This window comes from Syngnathoides biaculeatus, chromosome 17, assembly GCF_019802595.1.
Source record: "Syngnathoides biaculeatus isolate LvHL_M chromosome 17, ASM1980259v1, whole genome shotgun sequence".
Classification (NCBI taxonomy): Eukaryota; Metazoa; Chordata; class Actinopteri; order Syngnathiformes; family Syngnathidae; genus Syngnathoides; species Syngnathoides biaculeatus.
In genome coordinates, this window is record NC_084656.1 from 15,582,930 (window position 1) to 15,599,568 (window position 16,639).

The 16,639-nt window shown below is 41.5% G+C and overlaps 1 protein-coding gene across 2 annotated transcripts in view; it reads left to right on the forward strand.

Moving 5' to 3' along the window:
- Nucleotides 1-16,639, forward strand: part of si:dkey-247m21.3 (5-hydroxytryptamine receptor 4) — a 41,918-nt gene that overhangs the window by 16,920 nt on the left and 8,359 nt on the right. For both annotated transcript variants that reach the window (XM_061801856.1, XM_061801857.1), the window contains exon 6: nt 1,857-2,524. In XM_061801856.1, coding sequence (XP_061657840.1) covers nt 1,857-2,524 — 668 coding nt within the window. The remainder of the gene's footprint in view (nt 1-1,856; nt 2,525-16,639) is intronic.

Here is a 16,639-nt window from a genome sequence, read left to right on the forward strand (position 1 = left end):
TCTCTCCAACAATGATTCGGTAATGCAGTGATCACCAAACAATTTCGTCCTCAGCAGAGGCTCACTTGCTGCGAGCAATGACAGCACTTGAGCAGACATTTTCTCCTGGTCAGCCAATGTTTTTGTGGTCGGGTTATTTCAGAGCTACCTTGAAATGAGCTGCACAAATCCCAGGGGGGGGCAGAGATGGACTTACTCATTCAGCCACGTTTAATGAAATAGACATCTCTTTGCTTTTTCCCTAAGCCAAGGCCTTCTCCCGAATAACATATGTGTCAGCAATACGGAGATGAATTAGGTCAGACTCAGACATACTGTACGTATAACGTTTATTTTCTGTTTTTGTCTTTTGCTCTTTAATTTTCCACTTCTGTTAATTTGCTCAGACACAAGTTCAAGTGAATACTGCGCTCATACTTGCAACGACGGGGTACAAACTGCGTACCCGATCATGAGAAAGGAAAATGCTGGAATTGAGTCACCACAATACTGGATATGAATTGCAAAGTTACATGCCATGGAGAGGCCTGATTTAATCATCCATCAGAACCACAGCCCCTCAGTACCTCACCACACGCTGAGATTTATGGGTGGCAAAATTCGCTTTTGGGCTTGAGTGCACCCGCAGAATGTAAAAGATGTGCAAACGTTTCACCTTTACTTTCTGAGGACATGCTGTACCTCTTGTCAGTCAATGAACACGCACAAAAGATCATAACAAACCTTTTTGGGGGAAAATGCAGCCTTGTGAAAGGGCGGAAAATTGACACTTAATTTCTGCAAACGTTCCAGAAGAATCCAATGTGCAGTTTACCGGGGGTGGGAAATTTTGGAAATGTTCCAAGTTGGATACTTTCCAAGGGAATGAATTAAAGGACTATATCGAGCCAAATAAATTCTGTATTTTGTTTTTTCCTTGGCAAATATGCATGCTGCCTTGACTTATTATTTTTTTTTTTTTTTGCATTAAACGTCCATGACTGAAACAAATATTCGTTATAATCACATCTAACCAAAAAAGGGTATCCAAGGGATATGGCCTCAATAGGATTGCAGTAAATATTGAACTATGTGCGCTAAGAATGAGGGAAGTACCCTGTGAGGTGGAAATTAAACAAAATTTTCACGAAATCTGATTGGTTTAGACGGGAATAACACATTTTTAATTGCGGTTTAAACCTGCAAGTGAGACATTTGCCACTTGGTTCCATCTAATCCCAAGAACAGCGAATAAATTATGACGACTTGTGAATAAAAATGACTTGGATCTATTAATCTGGTTTTAAAAGGGACTGTAATTATGTAATGGCAGTTTAAACAAAAAAAGACCAATAGTTTCCTTAATGTGGTTGTGTAGTTCTCAAAATCCTGCTTCATAATAAGAATGCTTCCTAATATTTCGCTGACCCTTTTTTTTTTACATCAGCGAAAAAATATTGGCCTAAGATCATTATGTAACGCTTTCTTTCTTTGACGAGACAATATTAATGGCCCAACTTTTATTTGGATTTCTGAAAAGTAATGGTTCTGAATGTACAAAGATTCCGCCCAAAACCAGCAATTTGTAATATTTTTGGAAGCCATTATAACGTTATTCACAGTTTGAACACAGTGCTTCAATTTAGAAAAATGAAAAACTGCAATTTAATAATGACTAATTAAAACATGGGTTCAGGGAACTGCAAAATAAATGCCTGAAAACAAATGGATGTAAGACATTAAATGGGACTGTATTGTATGTAAAAGTTAAATAAAACTGACTTGTACTTAGCAACTCCAAAGTAGTGGAATAAAAAATAAATTGAGTTCAAGTGCAGATTAGCTTGTCCTGCATGTAATTTTCATATTTCTTCCAGATCAAAGAGAGGCGGATCTCAGCAGGTGGCTCCAATGACACGAGCTGCGTGTTTCTGGTCAATCGGCCGTACGCGCTCATCTGCTCCACAGTGGCCTTCTACGTTCCGCTGGCCCTGATGATCCTGGCCTACCAACGCATCTACGTGACCGCCATGAGCCACGTGCGGCAGATTGAGACCCTGCAACGTGCCGGCTCAGCGCCGGTCACCGGGACGGCGACCCCCGCGGTCACCGCGAGGTCATCCACGTGCTCTGATTTGGCGGACCACTTCCACCTCAGGACAGCTGGGGACGTTTCCTTCCCAGAGCCGGCTCCTATAGCCAACAGCCGTTTGCGCGTTGAGACGAAGGCGGCAAAGACACTTGCGGTCATAATGGGCTGTTTCTGCCTGTGCTGGGCACCGTTCTTCATCACCAATGTGGTGGACCCCTTCATCCACTACTCTGTGCCCTGGCAGCTGTGGACAGCGTGGCTGTGGCTCGGCTACATTAACTCCGGCCTTAATCCATTCCTGTACGCCTTCCTGAACCGGGCTTTTCGGAGGGCCTTCCTAGTCATTCTTTGCTGTGGGGATGAGCGCTTTGTACGGCAAGGGAGCTATTCCTACGGACCGAGCCGCAGAGTGTGCTCGCCAACATCAGTCAATGGGACGTCTATGGCACTGAGGTAAACATGCCGGTATCTGTTCGTGTTTGACAAACACTGTTTAGTCATCCACTCGGGGTGACGTAACCTGTTTCATTCTCAAACCATGTTCTAATTCGGTTGCGGGGTCAGAAATGATTTAAATCAGTGGTTCTCAAAGCGTGCCGCAAATACCACTCGTGGTCTGCGAGGTCCTGTTAGCGGCAGGCAAAAGTATCCCTCAATTGAGTGTTCAAACTGTGCATAATGTTGCAGTTAACTTTTTTTTTTTAATCCATGACACGACATGCTAAGTACCATTCCGTTGTATTAGGCACTATTTTTTAACTGTTTTTGTTTATTTTGCTGCATTTTACTACATTTTCATTGGATTATTATTTATATATAGTTATTATATATATATATATATATATATATATATATATATATATATGAAAACCCAGAATTAAGTGGTTTGTCATATAGATTTTATGTTTTTGGATTTAAAAATCTGTCGCATTTTTTTATGAATCTTTAGGCCTCCTAAGCTACACAGTATTTTCATGTTTCACGTTTTTATTATGGTAGTACTTTTTAAAGTTAGATTTTTTTTTTAGGTGGCACTTGATGTAAAAAAAAAATTGACAACCGGTGATCAAAGCCAAACACAAATCTTGATTCAAATCAAGCCCGATACAAAAGAAAATCCAAATTCAGAGAAATTGCATTTAAATATGTTTTGAAAATGAATTCTGCTTTACCTCATTCTGTTCTGGTTCTGTTAACACTGAAAGAGCCAGTACCCAATGAGACGAGAGGTATGATAGTACAAAGTAATACTTGTCATTACTATCGAGTTTCTTTCGGCTTGTCCCGTTAGGGGTCGCCACAGCGTGTCATCTCAGATGAACGCTCATATTTATTTATATTATTTATAGTTATCTTTGAACGCTCATATTTATTTATATTATATGTAGTTATATTTATCTATATTACTATCATTGGATCAGAACACATTTTCCCTTTGTGCATATGGGAGTTTTCCAATGTGTTTCCATTTTGCCACCCTACCTCATAGATGACACGTGAAGAAGACGGGAAATTGTTGTCTGAAGTGCTAAAAGAGCCAGCAGTGGCCAGATATTTCTGCAGCTCCTTTAATGTTGCTTTGGGCGTCTTGGTAGACTTCCCGATCAGTTTTCCTCCTGTCTTTCCATCATTTCATGTCAGTGTGCTGCTACTTCACTTCCAAATACTTCCACTTGAGTACGTAGTAAGATTAGCTCTGTCTTTAACGCTAATACAGTATGATAGGTGTCCAGGCTCAGCCACCTGTCTGATTGACCACTGAAGTTGGGTCACCATGGCAACAAGAGTGATGCTATTCTCGCCTTTTTGTAACCCAGTATACCTTCATATTGATTGGAAACCACTTTCTATAAATTAGCTATGTCACTCTTTTACTATTTAGAGAACATTTAGGAGAGGAAAGATTGCATTTTTCATGACGATAATGGCTATCAAATGCTCCTTTTCAGCACAGGTTTATTATGAATGTTCGTGGCGTCGGCTCAGTTGACAGCTGTGTTTGCGTTCCCTTCTTCAAGTGGAGAGGATGATGGAGGAGGCGAGCCGCTCGCTCGCGTCTGGATTGTTTAACTTTAATACTCGCACTCGGCCGACGCGGAAGAGACAAAAGCAAACGCATGTACACTTGCGCATTACTCGAGAAGAACGCGGTCATGCACAACATGTATGAGTGCAAATATTTGGATGGAAGCACGACACGTTGGATTGTTACGGATCGTACGGCGAGGCCAAAAATCACAGTTGAGGTTCATTAAAATGGGATTTAGGGTGCGTGTTGCAGTATGTCACAGGGATGGCTTTTTAGGCTTTGTAACACATCCCGTGAACTCAACAAATGAAGGAAAACATAATGTAATTTGGATAAAATGTGACAGTATGCATTTTTCCACCTGCTTTGTTAAACTATCCCAGTGTGTGTGTGTGTTGTGGGAGACTGGGAGCAGGGGGTATTTTGCTGGATGAGTGTCTGGATCTGGCTATCTCTTCTTCAGTGGTGAAAGTGTGGTAAGGCTTAGAAAGAATTTTAACTAGTGGAGGCAGCAGCGCACTGGGCTCTTTGACAAATCGGCAAGCGCAAAATGGGCCACACCATGTCAACAAGCATCCATCCATCCATTTTCCGTCACACCAACTGTGCAAAGTTGTTACGTATGAATTTAGACTATCGTCCCCTTTGTTCCAACCAGCAAAATGCAACAAGGCAGTTGTATTCTGACAATTTAATCTCAGACATCAACACTTCACAAACACGATAAGACTAGCTAACACAAAATGGGCGTTCAAGAACAGACTAGTTGAGCCACAACGGCGAACAGTCCCCAATGTTGAATGAGTCTTCACAAACAAGCAAATGTTCGTCCCAGCGGGTATTCCAAGTTAGCGAAAGTTCCAGCCGGTCCAAAAAGGAAAGGTGGCAGGCGTCCGTGTAGTTAGCGTTCCGAGCAGCGTCGTTTCCCAGAGGAGCGGTGAGGTCGTGAGAAGAAGCCTTGTTGTCCGTCTTTCTCGTCCTTATATAGGTAATCCTTGAAACATTTCAGACTTCCGTGTCACAAAGGACACAAAGAGTTCGCGTCACACCGACCCAGAAGCGTTAGAGGAAACCGCATCACATCATAAGGACATAAAAATATGAAAGGAATCAGTGTCACAGATTCGCATTATAACAACTTGAACGCATAATGGGAAAATAAAGAACAAAGAATAAAAATACACAGATAACAAAGGGCCACACAGGCCAGGCCGGGGGTTTGAGCCCCGGCTCCTCAGAACTGTGAGGCAGATGTGCTAACTAGTTGCCCGCTGTAGCGACCTCTACTAAGCAATAAGGAAATAACGATAAATGTTTTAAAAACTGACAACGTCAATATAAATAATGATAAATAGTGTATTTTGGGGACAGCGCGTGTAGGAAATGGTAAGGTGAACGATTACCTCCAAGCTCTTCTCTTAAAATGAGACAGAAAACAGACTCAGATCGTGGAAAACCTCATACTGAAGTTACTGGAGGGTAAGAAACTGGTGTGTGTTTTTTTCCTAGAGCGCACATCCTTCTTTTAATTAGTTCCTTCATTCTCATGACAGGAAAAGGAAACAACTCTAAATTGGCGAATCATGCAGGATATCACGTTGTCATTTCTTTTTGGAAACACGAACCGGGTTCAAACAGTCTACGTGCATTCCTCCCCTGTACTGTGACTCGAGTTTCTGTTTTAAGTCGGTGATTTTCAATCACTGTTCACTGGAAAGTCTACAAGTCAATCATTATAGCAGCTGGTTATTATGTCACTCTTTATGTACGCGTTAAAAGCAACATATTGTACTCCCCCCCCCCACACACACACACACACAATTTTAACACTTACTGTTATTCTAAATTGGCAAAAAAGAATGACAGCATACTTAACATCCACTTGTCCACTATTCTGCCTCATGCAAATGTCGAGTACACCTTTGGTTGCCAGAGCGACTGCTGGCCAAAATGCGTCGGGTGAATTTCGATGAAGGCCCTTGTTTAGTGTTGCCAACACAGCTTTAAGTTGTTAGTGTTTGTTGCTGTATTTGCGTGGGCAGGCTGTTCACGGCTCCGCATCCAAACAGCAAATGAACGTCGCGTCTCATCATTGAACCTAAACCCCATCATTAAATATATCATTTAGCCATCCTGCAGAGTCTCTTGAAAATGGCAGTGGTAGGAGTTCCCTACTTGACTTAAAACTTGGTGTGACTGCGCCGCTTATGCACGCCTGCCCCCACTCGCCGTGCATAGCAGTTGACTTACACATTTTCAGAAATAGGCATTGGACAAATATTTACTTAAATGTTGAACTTCAACTTTGATTTGTGGGCAAGCATCCCGGGGACTCAACTATCTGTATACAAGCAATTAAAAAGTCTACTGTCATAACGAGCAAACTTTAATCTTGCTGAAGATGTGATGGCAACACTACCTGCACAAACTACGGTATTTTCCGCACTATAAGGCGCACCTAAGAGCCTTTAATTTTCTCAAAAGCTGACGGTGCGCCTTATAATCAGGTGCGCCTTATAATCAATATTGAGCCTTTAGCGAAGCCCAACTAATGGATGCATAACGTAACCCCAGCCTGTACTGTAGCATCTATTCTATGCGCCTTATAATGCGGTGCGCCTTATACATGGAAAAAAGTCTTAAAATAAGCCACTCATTGAAGGTGTGCCTTATAGTGCAGAAAATACTGTACTTATTTTTGGAGAAAATGATCATGATTAAATCTATAATCTCATTTTTGTTTAATTTGAAATTTAATTTGATGTAGTTAAAATCAGAACACGGAAAAAGCTTCATGCCAGTTTCTGTCGTATCTTCTGTGTTATCATAACAAAGAGGTATCTGTGCAATTAGTAAAATTAAATCAAAGTATATGGACGGTAGGTCTGGTATGTAATTTAATCTTTTTTTTTATTATATCAATTTGTATCATATGGGTACTGGGAGGAATTGTAATCCGCTTGATCTATCAGCCTTGTTTAACGACATAACGTCAACTCACATGTTAGTAGTCTTCATTCATTCAGGAGTAGTCTGCACTATCACGCGTTAAGCTCGAGGAATCCAAACAGTGACCATCTCTGATAACATCCCACCAGAACGTTCTCATGGTCACAAATTCCACAGGGACCCTTGATGTGATCTTTGTGCGGCTTATTCTGTATCTCACAAAATCCAATTAGCCATTTTTTCCTCCCCAGTGTTATGTGACACAAATGGGGACCCGGTTGCTTAGATCGAGTGTTAATCGCTCTCACTTTCTCAGTACTAGAACTTCAGTTCGCCTGGTTGTGGCAAAATATTAGTTGAGAATCCGAAAAACAAAAGAATCTTAGCAGGGGAGGCCAGTGGATGACACGCTACACTCGTTTGTCATCAGTTTATCACAAGGTTCTTGTTTTCTGTCTACGGTGGACTTGGCTTGACGTAGTATATAGACTGTTGTCGACCATGTGACTACATCCAGGGCATACGGCCATGTTGGATGGGTTCACTCTACTGACGCGCCGTTCACTCTATCACTTGTGCATACAGACCGGAGTTACACAAATGTTCGTACGACTGTTAAAAGTGACGTATGGTGGCTAAAAAGACTTTGGAAAGTTATTGGGGGTCATGAGATGTTGTTTCAAGAAACCGTTATGACAAGAAGTGTGCTTTGATCAACAATATCGACCCATATGCCTTGGAGAGACACAAATGGAGCACACAACTGTGGCGGTCGGTAACCTATCCAGACATCGTCAACTTTCACCTCGTCTCGACAAGCGCTTATACCATGAACCAGCTAAAGAATTACAAACGTCTGGAGGCCTACATTATTCATTGTAAGCAACCTGTCTCTCCACATTGTGTACAGGACAATGCAATTTAAATATGTACTGCGTGATTACAGTCAGCATTGTGTTAAATTATGTTGACTATACCTAAGAAAGAGGTGTAGATTGTTATTTTTGTTTTTATTACCGAGAGGAAGAGAGAGAGGTTCGACTGGGACGAGTCCCAAGCGGAGTCCACACCTCTTTCTCCACTTCCACGGCTACATTTTTAACTCAACGCACGAAACAGCTAGCCGTGTGGTAACTCGTTTTTGCAAACTTATGATAATAAAACAGAAAATACAGATTTTTGAGACATGCATTGCATTCACCCACGAGTATTGTGTAGGCCCTTGGCCCTAAAGAATACTTAGACTTAACAGAACTTGGTTATTGCTAAGTAGGTAGGAAATTCTAAAAGGTATCCAATACTTACCAAGAACAAAATGCTCCGAGCAAACTCGGACATAAGGGAATTGCTTTGCTGTTAGATCGGCTCTATTGATACGAGACAGCCGCAGTTGTCGCCGTTTGGATGTTAACTGCTCCGTTTTCTCGCACTGGTTCTTGATCACAGCTGGCCGTCGAGAGAAAGACGCTTTACAACGCCCACTTTCATTTGAGCAACCGATAACATAGCAGTGCGCCCCGATTCATACGCCTTTCTGAAATTATTTCTGCTTGGTTTCGGTTTGTTTACTCGAATTCACCCAACCAAAATGGCGACCACGTTCAACACCGGAAGGTGTGTGGTGTCAGTTGGAAACAGTCTATAGGCCGCCTGAGGTACTGCATGTAAAAAGCATGTAGTCAGTGCTTCAAATTCATGGCAATCGTGTAGAACTTTCAACATGAAGTGAACTTAACGCAGATAAATTGGTTGCTTGTAGAGTTAATGATGAATCGATGTAAGACGACTGCTGCTAATGGCTTCAATGCGCTTTAAATGCAGCCCATTTGTTTCATAAACGCTCGTAACCCATTTAAATCTGCCCCCCACCCCGGGCACTGCGTGTTATCTCTGGGATATTTATCAACGTCTTCCGCCACGAGAACCGAAAAGAGTGGGAACGTGTGAGCCCCAACTCGACGACGAAAGCACAGGAATGCTCGGTGCACAATAAAAAGGAAATTGGAAGTTTAAACATGTAAAAGTAAGCCAAAAGGCAACGCGGAGCGTTGGCTTTCCCCGGAGTGTGTCACATTTCTGTGTGGAAACATAACAAACTACAACTCAGCGTGTCAAAGTTTTCCTGTAACACTAAATCTGCTTCAGGGGCTTGCATCCTGAATTTAACTTTAGCCTCGCAGTGACATCATCAGCCACGTCCGTGGACTTCCTGTCTGCTCTTTAGTGTTTTTTTTTTTTTTTTTGAATAAAAGAGACAAAACGCTGTCACTCGTCATCAAAATGTCATAATAATGTCATAAATAAATATAACTGCTGAGTTACTTCCAGCAACGTGCGGGGACTGCAGGACACAACAGTAGAAAATGGAGTGTGGCGGCGGCGTCACGTGACGACACGCTAAAGACACGCTACTGACCCCACGTCTTTGTGAAGTGCAGTGACGGCTCTTGTGATACGATGACGCTGTGCGAAAAAAATGAAAATAATACAAGCCTTCCATTGAAGAGTCCACCCTCGCATTTGAGCATTTCCACGCCACGGATCACCGGATTGGGCCATGGTGAATTTGCAAGCGTGTGACCGTGCGATGGAGAGGCGGTTAACCTCTCCCGCTTTGTGAAGCACATAAAACCCACCGGCCTGAGCTAGTGTAAACCTCGCGGTCGGTGATTTATTATGAGACATGTAGAATTTATTGTTGTTTCAATTGAAACCAAAATCCTCCTGCTCTTCCACTGTAAATCTTTTTCCCTCTTGCTTGGATTTCGTCATCCTTTTCTCCTTCTGCTGAAATATTTTGAAAGTGTTGCAGCTATGATTAGTTTTCAAAATATGTGGGTCGGATTCCCTTGTTAATTTTGGAGTTGTGATCATTTTTCAATTTTTTTTCAACTTCATCTACTAGTTATAAGAGCAGAAGGGATTAGTGAATCCATCTCACAGTTCTGAGGTTGAAGCTTCGAGTTTGCATTTGAAGAGTTTGTTTTCAAAACGAGACAGAGGCATTTTTTTCAGATTTACGAAACTCGCGCCAAAATTATCCATTTTGGCGCGAGTTTCGTAAATCTGAAAAAAATGCCTCTGTCTCGTTTTGAAAACAAACTTCTTTTTTTTTCTTCACTGCTTGCATGGGATTTCTCCAGGAACTCTGGTTTCCTCACACTTTCTAAAACCATCCATCAATTTTCTTAGCCGCTTATCCTCACGTGGGTCGCGGGGAGTGCTGGAGCCTATCCCAGCTGTCAACGGGCAATAGGCTGGGTACACCCTGAATTGGTTGCCAGCCAATCGCAGGGCACATAGAGACAAACAGCTGCACTCACAATCACACATAGAGGCAATTTAGAGTGTCCAATTAATGTTGCATGTTTTTTGGGATGTAGGAGGAAACCAGAGTGCCCAGAGAAAACCCACACAGGCACGGGGAGAACATGCAAACTCCACTCCAAGTAATGTACAGTGAAATACTGCAATATATATAGTAAGTTACTGACAAGGTACATTACATAGTAGTAGCCTGTACAGTTGAGTAAAAATTAAGAAATTCAACCAATTCAGTCTTAACTTGGCAAAGACAGACAAGGTGAATCACAAAACAGTCGCTCTAAGACACAGGTGTCAAACTCAGAGCTCGGGGGCCAAATCTGGCCCACCACATGATTTTATGTGGCCCGCAAAGCCAAATCTAGAGTGTGAATTTCTGTGATTTTTGTAAAAATCTGTACCAAAATTTCAAATTGTCATATCAATGATAAAGTTGAGATTATTCCAAGCATTGTTGTGTTATCCATCCATCCATTTTCTTAGCCCCTTATGCTCACGAGCGTAGCGGAGAGTGTTGGAGCCTATCTAGCTGATAATGGGCAGGAGGCAGGGCTTAAGAACTGGGAGGGCAACGCTTTCCAGCTGAGCCACCGTGCCGCCCCTTTCTAAAACCATATGTGTTATTTTCAACGAGGATTCCAAATAGTCCTTGAGGTGTGTCAGAAAGGTTCCAGGAACCCGACAGCCATCTTGATTTCATGCGGTCTTCTTCTCGGATGTTGAGGGCATGTGAGCAGACGCGCCGTCATGAGTTGCCCTGCCACAATATTCGCTCCTTCTCACATGGTGAATAAATCTTAACGCCACAGGATCTTTTTTTTTTTTTTTTTTTTTTAGACATGATGGTTGATCATTTGGGCCACATTGAAGAGGAAAACTAGACCAATCCTGGAACTTTTTTTGACACAGCCAAGGCTGAATCGTTTAATTGATCGTCTGTATACGATTGCATCCATCCATTCATTTCGTATAGCGCATGTCCTCATGAGGGTGAATTGCCGCTAACTTGCTGTCAGTCGCAAAGTCACTTTCACACCTATGGGAAGTTTTGAACACATTTGACCATTTCACAATAGAATTGTACCTTTTTTATTTTTTGTAGTGATTCATCAAAAATACTTATCAAGCTCTAACAAGTCTATAAAACGATTTTTCACCCCCCCCCCCCCCCCCACCTCCAATAGGATGACCGTTTTCCACCGCGCAAAACCAAGCTGAGCCATTTCGGTACGTTTGAAACGACCTTAGATGTTTCTCTGGAGCCTCGTGATTAATTGGATCTAAGCTATAGCCTCTGTGAACGCAGCCCGAGGACTTTTTGCCTCAGCTGACCGATGGCCCGGGAGATACACAGCCGAGAACAACACGTAGCTCCAAAATAAATCCTTACTTCATTTCAGCCTGTTGAAAGCTCGCCCGTTGCGTCACATCTCTTGCCAGGCTCCTGACGGGGGCTCAGAGGGGTTTGCGCTATCGCGCTTTCCCATCGTTCGGACAGCGGCTAGAATTACCGACGCCGCTACGCCGTTCGTTTCTGGCGGATAATCTCATTAAGAACACAAGCGGAATGAGCAGGGGAAAAAAAAATAAAAAACGTGTGACCAATTTCAACGCAACGTTTGATGTCTGTACATTAGGAGACATAATAAATAGCGCAGTCATACGTGCAATTTGGGATTTTGTGGATGACCTACATACAGTGGCATGGTGGATTAAATCCCCACTGAACATTTTACAAATCACTCTAATTTGTTATAAATTTATTAGTTTTTCACATTGTATTTCGCGCTTTAGATCCTCAATTTTGATTTGATACCAAGGCAGAGTACACTAGTTTTGCTTTAGTCAAAAAGGTACATTCGCCATACCTATTTTGACTGTTTTTGTCTCTTAATTAATTAAAATATTTCAAGGTTCCCTTGTATACAGTGAAGAAAATAAGTATTTGAACACTCTGCTATATTGCAAGTTCTTCCACTTAGAAATTTTCATTGTCGTTGGATGTCCACTGTGAGAGAGATCATCTAAAAAGAAAAATCCAGAAATCACAATGTATGATATTTTTTTATTTATAGAATTTATTTGTCTGATACAGCTGCAAAAAGGTATTTGAAGACCTGAGAAAACCAATGTTAATATTTGGTACAGTAGCCTGTGTTTCCAATTACAGAGGTCAAACGTGTACTTTCGTTGTTCACCAGGTTTGCACACACTGCAGGAGGGATTTTGGCCCACTCCTCCACAGAGATCTTCGCCAGATCAGACAGATTTATGGGCTGTCGTTGAGAAACACGGAGTTTCAGCTCCCTCCAAAGATTTTCCATTGGGTTTAGGTCTGGAGCCTGGCAAGGCCACACCAGAACCTTGATATGCTTCTTACGGAGCCACTCCTTGGTTTTCCTGGCCGTGTCCTTCTGGTCATTGTCATATTGAAAGACCCAGCCACGACCCATCTTCAATGCTCTGACTGAGGGAAAGAGGTTGTTCCCCAAAATCTCCCAATACATGGCCGCGGTCATCCTCAATACAGTGCAGTCGTCCTGTCCCATGTGCAGAAAAACACCCCCAAAGCATGATGCTACCACCCCCTATGCTTCATCGTAGGGATGGTGCTCTTGGAATGGAACTCATAATTTGTCTTCCTCCAAAAACGGTTAGTGGAATTATGACCAAAAAGTTCCATTTTGGTCTCATCATCTGACCACAATATTTATTTTCTTCACTGTAAGTCAAGTTCTCGTGTGCGTTTACGTTGCTAGTCAGAACAACTCCAGTCAATCAACATCCCATGACGTGTGTGTGTGTGTGTGTGTGTGTGTGTGTGTGTGTGTGTGTGTGTGTTTTTCTAGTTTTACTGTAAGTGTCAAAATGATTAATGGTTTGAGTGAAGAATGACAAAGCTCTATCAAATGTACAAATAATAAAATTTCATAGGTTTGAGTGGCAACGATGTTGCCAAAGGATTTTGTTCAATATTAGAGGAGCGATGTTGTTGGAATTTCTGGTGAAGTTTATATTTGGACTCTTCATGTCTGGTGCATGCACTCTTTGGAGATCTTTATTACATTTAGAGATCAAATCTGGGCTTTTGCATGGTTGTTTGTATCATTTTTGCCTTTTTTCCCCCTTTTTGTACCAAATCCATGAAGTAATGGTAAAACGATTCTGTTGGATTTGACTCTGTTTGTTTTGAAAGCAGCTGAATATTGTGCGAGTGCTTCAGTGGCTTCTCATTAGATGCCAAACATGAACATTTTAATGGCTTTTAAAATGTTTGGGTCCATTTCTGGAATTCACACAAACTGTATATGTCATAAGTCTGTCCCCTTCAAGTTGCTGCTCGCTCTTTCCCATTTTGTAAAACAAACCTCTTACAAACCTTCACAACATTTTTTGGGAGGCCCTTGATTCCCACGCGCACACAGTATTTGATCAATTATGTTTAAGTGTAAACGCTAATGTTTCGCCTTGAGGGCATCTCGCAAATTAGGTTTCAAGTGAGGAGATACATGTTTTCGGGTATAAATGTCATGAATAAGATTTGCCTGCTAGATTCTTGTTGGATTGAATTATCCTTTTCCTGGGATCTAAATTGAAGCAAAAAGCTTCAAGGAAAGAGAGCGCGTCGGACGTCGGGAGATGAAATTAAACCGCGGCAGAGGCCAAACGGGGCCACCCCTCATCCCGAATGTGATTAGCATGTGTCACACTTCCTTCATCACACCACGAGCCAGCCGTTCCCCAACTCTTGCCGTTTGCTTGTTTATTCGCGTGCAAGCGTATCTTTTTGTCATCGGCCCTCCGGAGTTGGCACACTTCTGAGCCTCGAGGGATTTGCGCCGTCATTTGTCCAAAACACACATTTGTCCCAATTAAATCGTTGAGCATGTCTCCCCATTTGACTAAATAAACCCCACACCTCCAAAATGTTACTACAGTTTTTCACGTCATAATAACATTACGACTATTATTTCTATAAATATCAATCACCCGATTTGCATACAGTGCGGGTTTTGTTGCAAAATATTTTTGGCACGGCACGTTGGCCATCTTTGCGGAGAATTTTATTCCTTGGACTTGCCAGTTGACGAGGAAAATCAATATTTGTTACAAAACCAATCAGGTCGTTCAAAAAAATAGTCCACTTTCAGACATATATCTATAAATTATAAACGATAACCTATAATTTCCTAATCTGGTAATTATATAAAAAAGTTTGAAGTGCAAAACTGGAACTGCAAGTGGATTGCTCAAATTCACTATAAATGAGGATTATTCAGTAAAAACAATAAACGGTCTTGGTCTTGGGTTTAGGTTTTGAAGATGTGGCAAATAGCTTTTGGGTTGAGATGAAAAGCAACCAATTTTTAATCACAAATATCCAAATGTTAAAAAACATGCCTGAATAAAATATTTCTCATACAAAACAGCCACATGGCCGCTTTTATATAGAAAAGCGCACGTAAAATAATTCAATAAGACAGTGTGCCAACTAAATGTGTTCAGTCCAGACAAGTCATGTGAACAAAGTCTACAGTACAGTGATGTACCGTCACTGCAAGGCGTCTTTGAATGCACCACAAGTTCTAACATGAAGGTGAAGCCACCAAAATTTGATCGGTCACTAATTCTACCAAATCTAAAATTCCAATGAATTAAATTTTGTTTGATTATTAAATAAATCAGCCGCCACGGTGGATCAGTTGTAAAGCGTTGGCCTCACAGTTCTGCGGTCACCGGTTCGATTCCGGACCCGCCTGTGTGTAGTTTGCATGTTCTTCCTGTGCCTGCGTGGGTTTTCTTCCCACATTCCAAAAAAAAAAAAAAAACATGCAACATTAATTGGACACTCTAAATTGCCCCTAGGTGTGATTGGGAGTGCGGCTGTTTGTCTCTTTGTGCCCTGCGATTGCCTGGCAACCAGTTTAGAGTGTCACCTGCCTCCTGCCTGTGGACAGCTGAGATAGGCTCCTGCACTCCCTGTGACCCTCGTGAGGATAAGCAGCAAAGAAAATGGCTGGATGGATGGATTAAATAAATCACAAATGTACAGAATCAGAAATTATGGCGTTTGGACGAGCTGGTCTCAAGCACTGGATGACAAAAGGAAAATGACGGATCATTTCTCAGGTCGGAAATAGCTTGAAGCATCTGTCCATCATTTGTGCAAGTGTGTAATTTTAAAATAACGACAAAACACACACACACACACACAGAGCTTTCTTTGCAATGATTGAGCCACCTAATGGCGAGTTCATCCTTGAAAAGAAGCAAACATGACACTTGGGGGACTTCATGTCCCAGAAACCCAGAAAAAAACTCCTGAAAAGGCTGCAGAAAAGTTGTATAAATATGCACTTTGGACTTCACACACACACATAGTCAAGTGTGTTCACAACAGCATGTTTGTTTTATTGTTTTGGGTATTTTTTAAACAGCATTTGCCCTGTGGTTATTTTACCCAGATGACTCGGATAAGAAGGATTACCTGCATATTAGTGTATTATGTTAATATTAAAGTTCCGGTCCACTGGCTGTCATGCTCTATGACTGCCGTTGTCACGTTTGTCGCCATATTGGAAACAACACTTTCATTTGAAAGACTTCATATGGCTTTGGGATTTTAAGAGGAGCTTATAAGTGGTGATACGGTGTATGTACAGTGTTTTATTCATATACTCGTATACACAAGTAATAAGATCTGACTTTGTTTATACTGCATTTGTATTCATATGGAAGTTCCTGAAATAGCTTTTGTTGGCAGTTGAAGCCACAATAAAACATTTCCAGTTTTGCAGAGAAGAAAACTTTCTCATAAGATTTGGCAAAAGGAAAAAAAAAAGTCATTTTCGATGCAATTTTCTTAGCCCACAAAATAATAACTTTGCACTGTGACTTGACTTTGTTCACTGAATAATGACAAATTTTTGTAACGGATACATAGGAATCCTCTAATATGTTGAAATATCATTTTAACTGAAGAAGGGAGAACTTGTAGAAATATTCTTCTTGCACATTTGAGACACAAAAATAAATAAAAATACATTTTTCTCCCTTATGGATAGTGTCACCAAATTGTTTTTCGCCAGTGGGAAAAGCTGATTAGTAGCAAAATTGGAAGCTATCTATTTACAGTTATAGAACAGAATTGATTGTGAATGGAATGGAATATGCCGTTATTAGTCGTGCAGTTGAGATGTTCCGATTTCAGAGTGGCAACAAACAAGAATAATAAGAGAAATGTAAACGAAAATCATCAGGAAAGG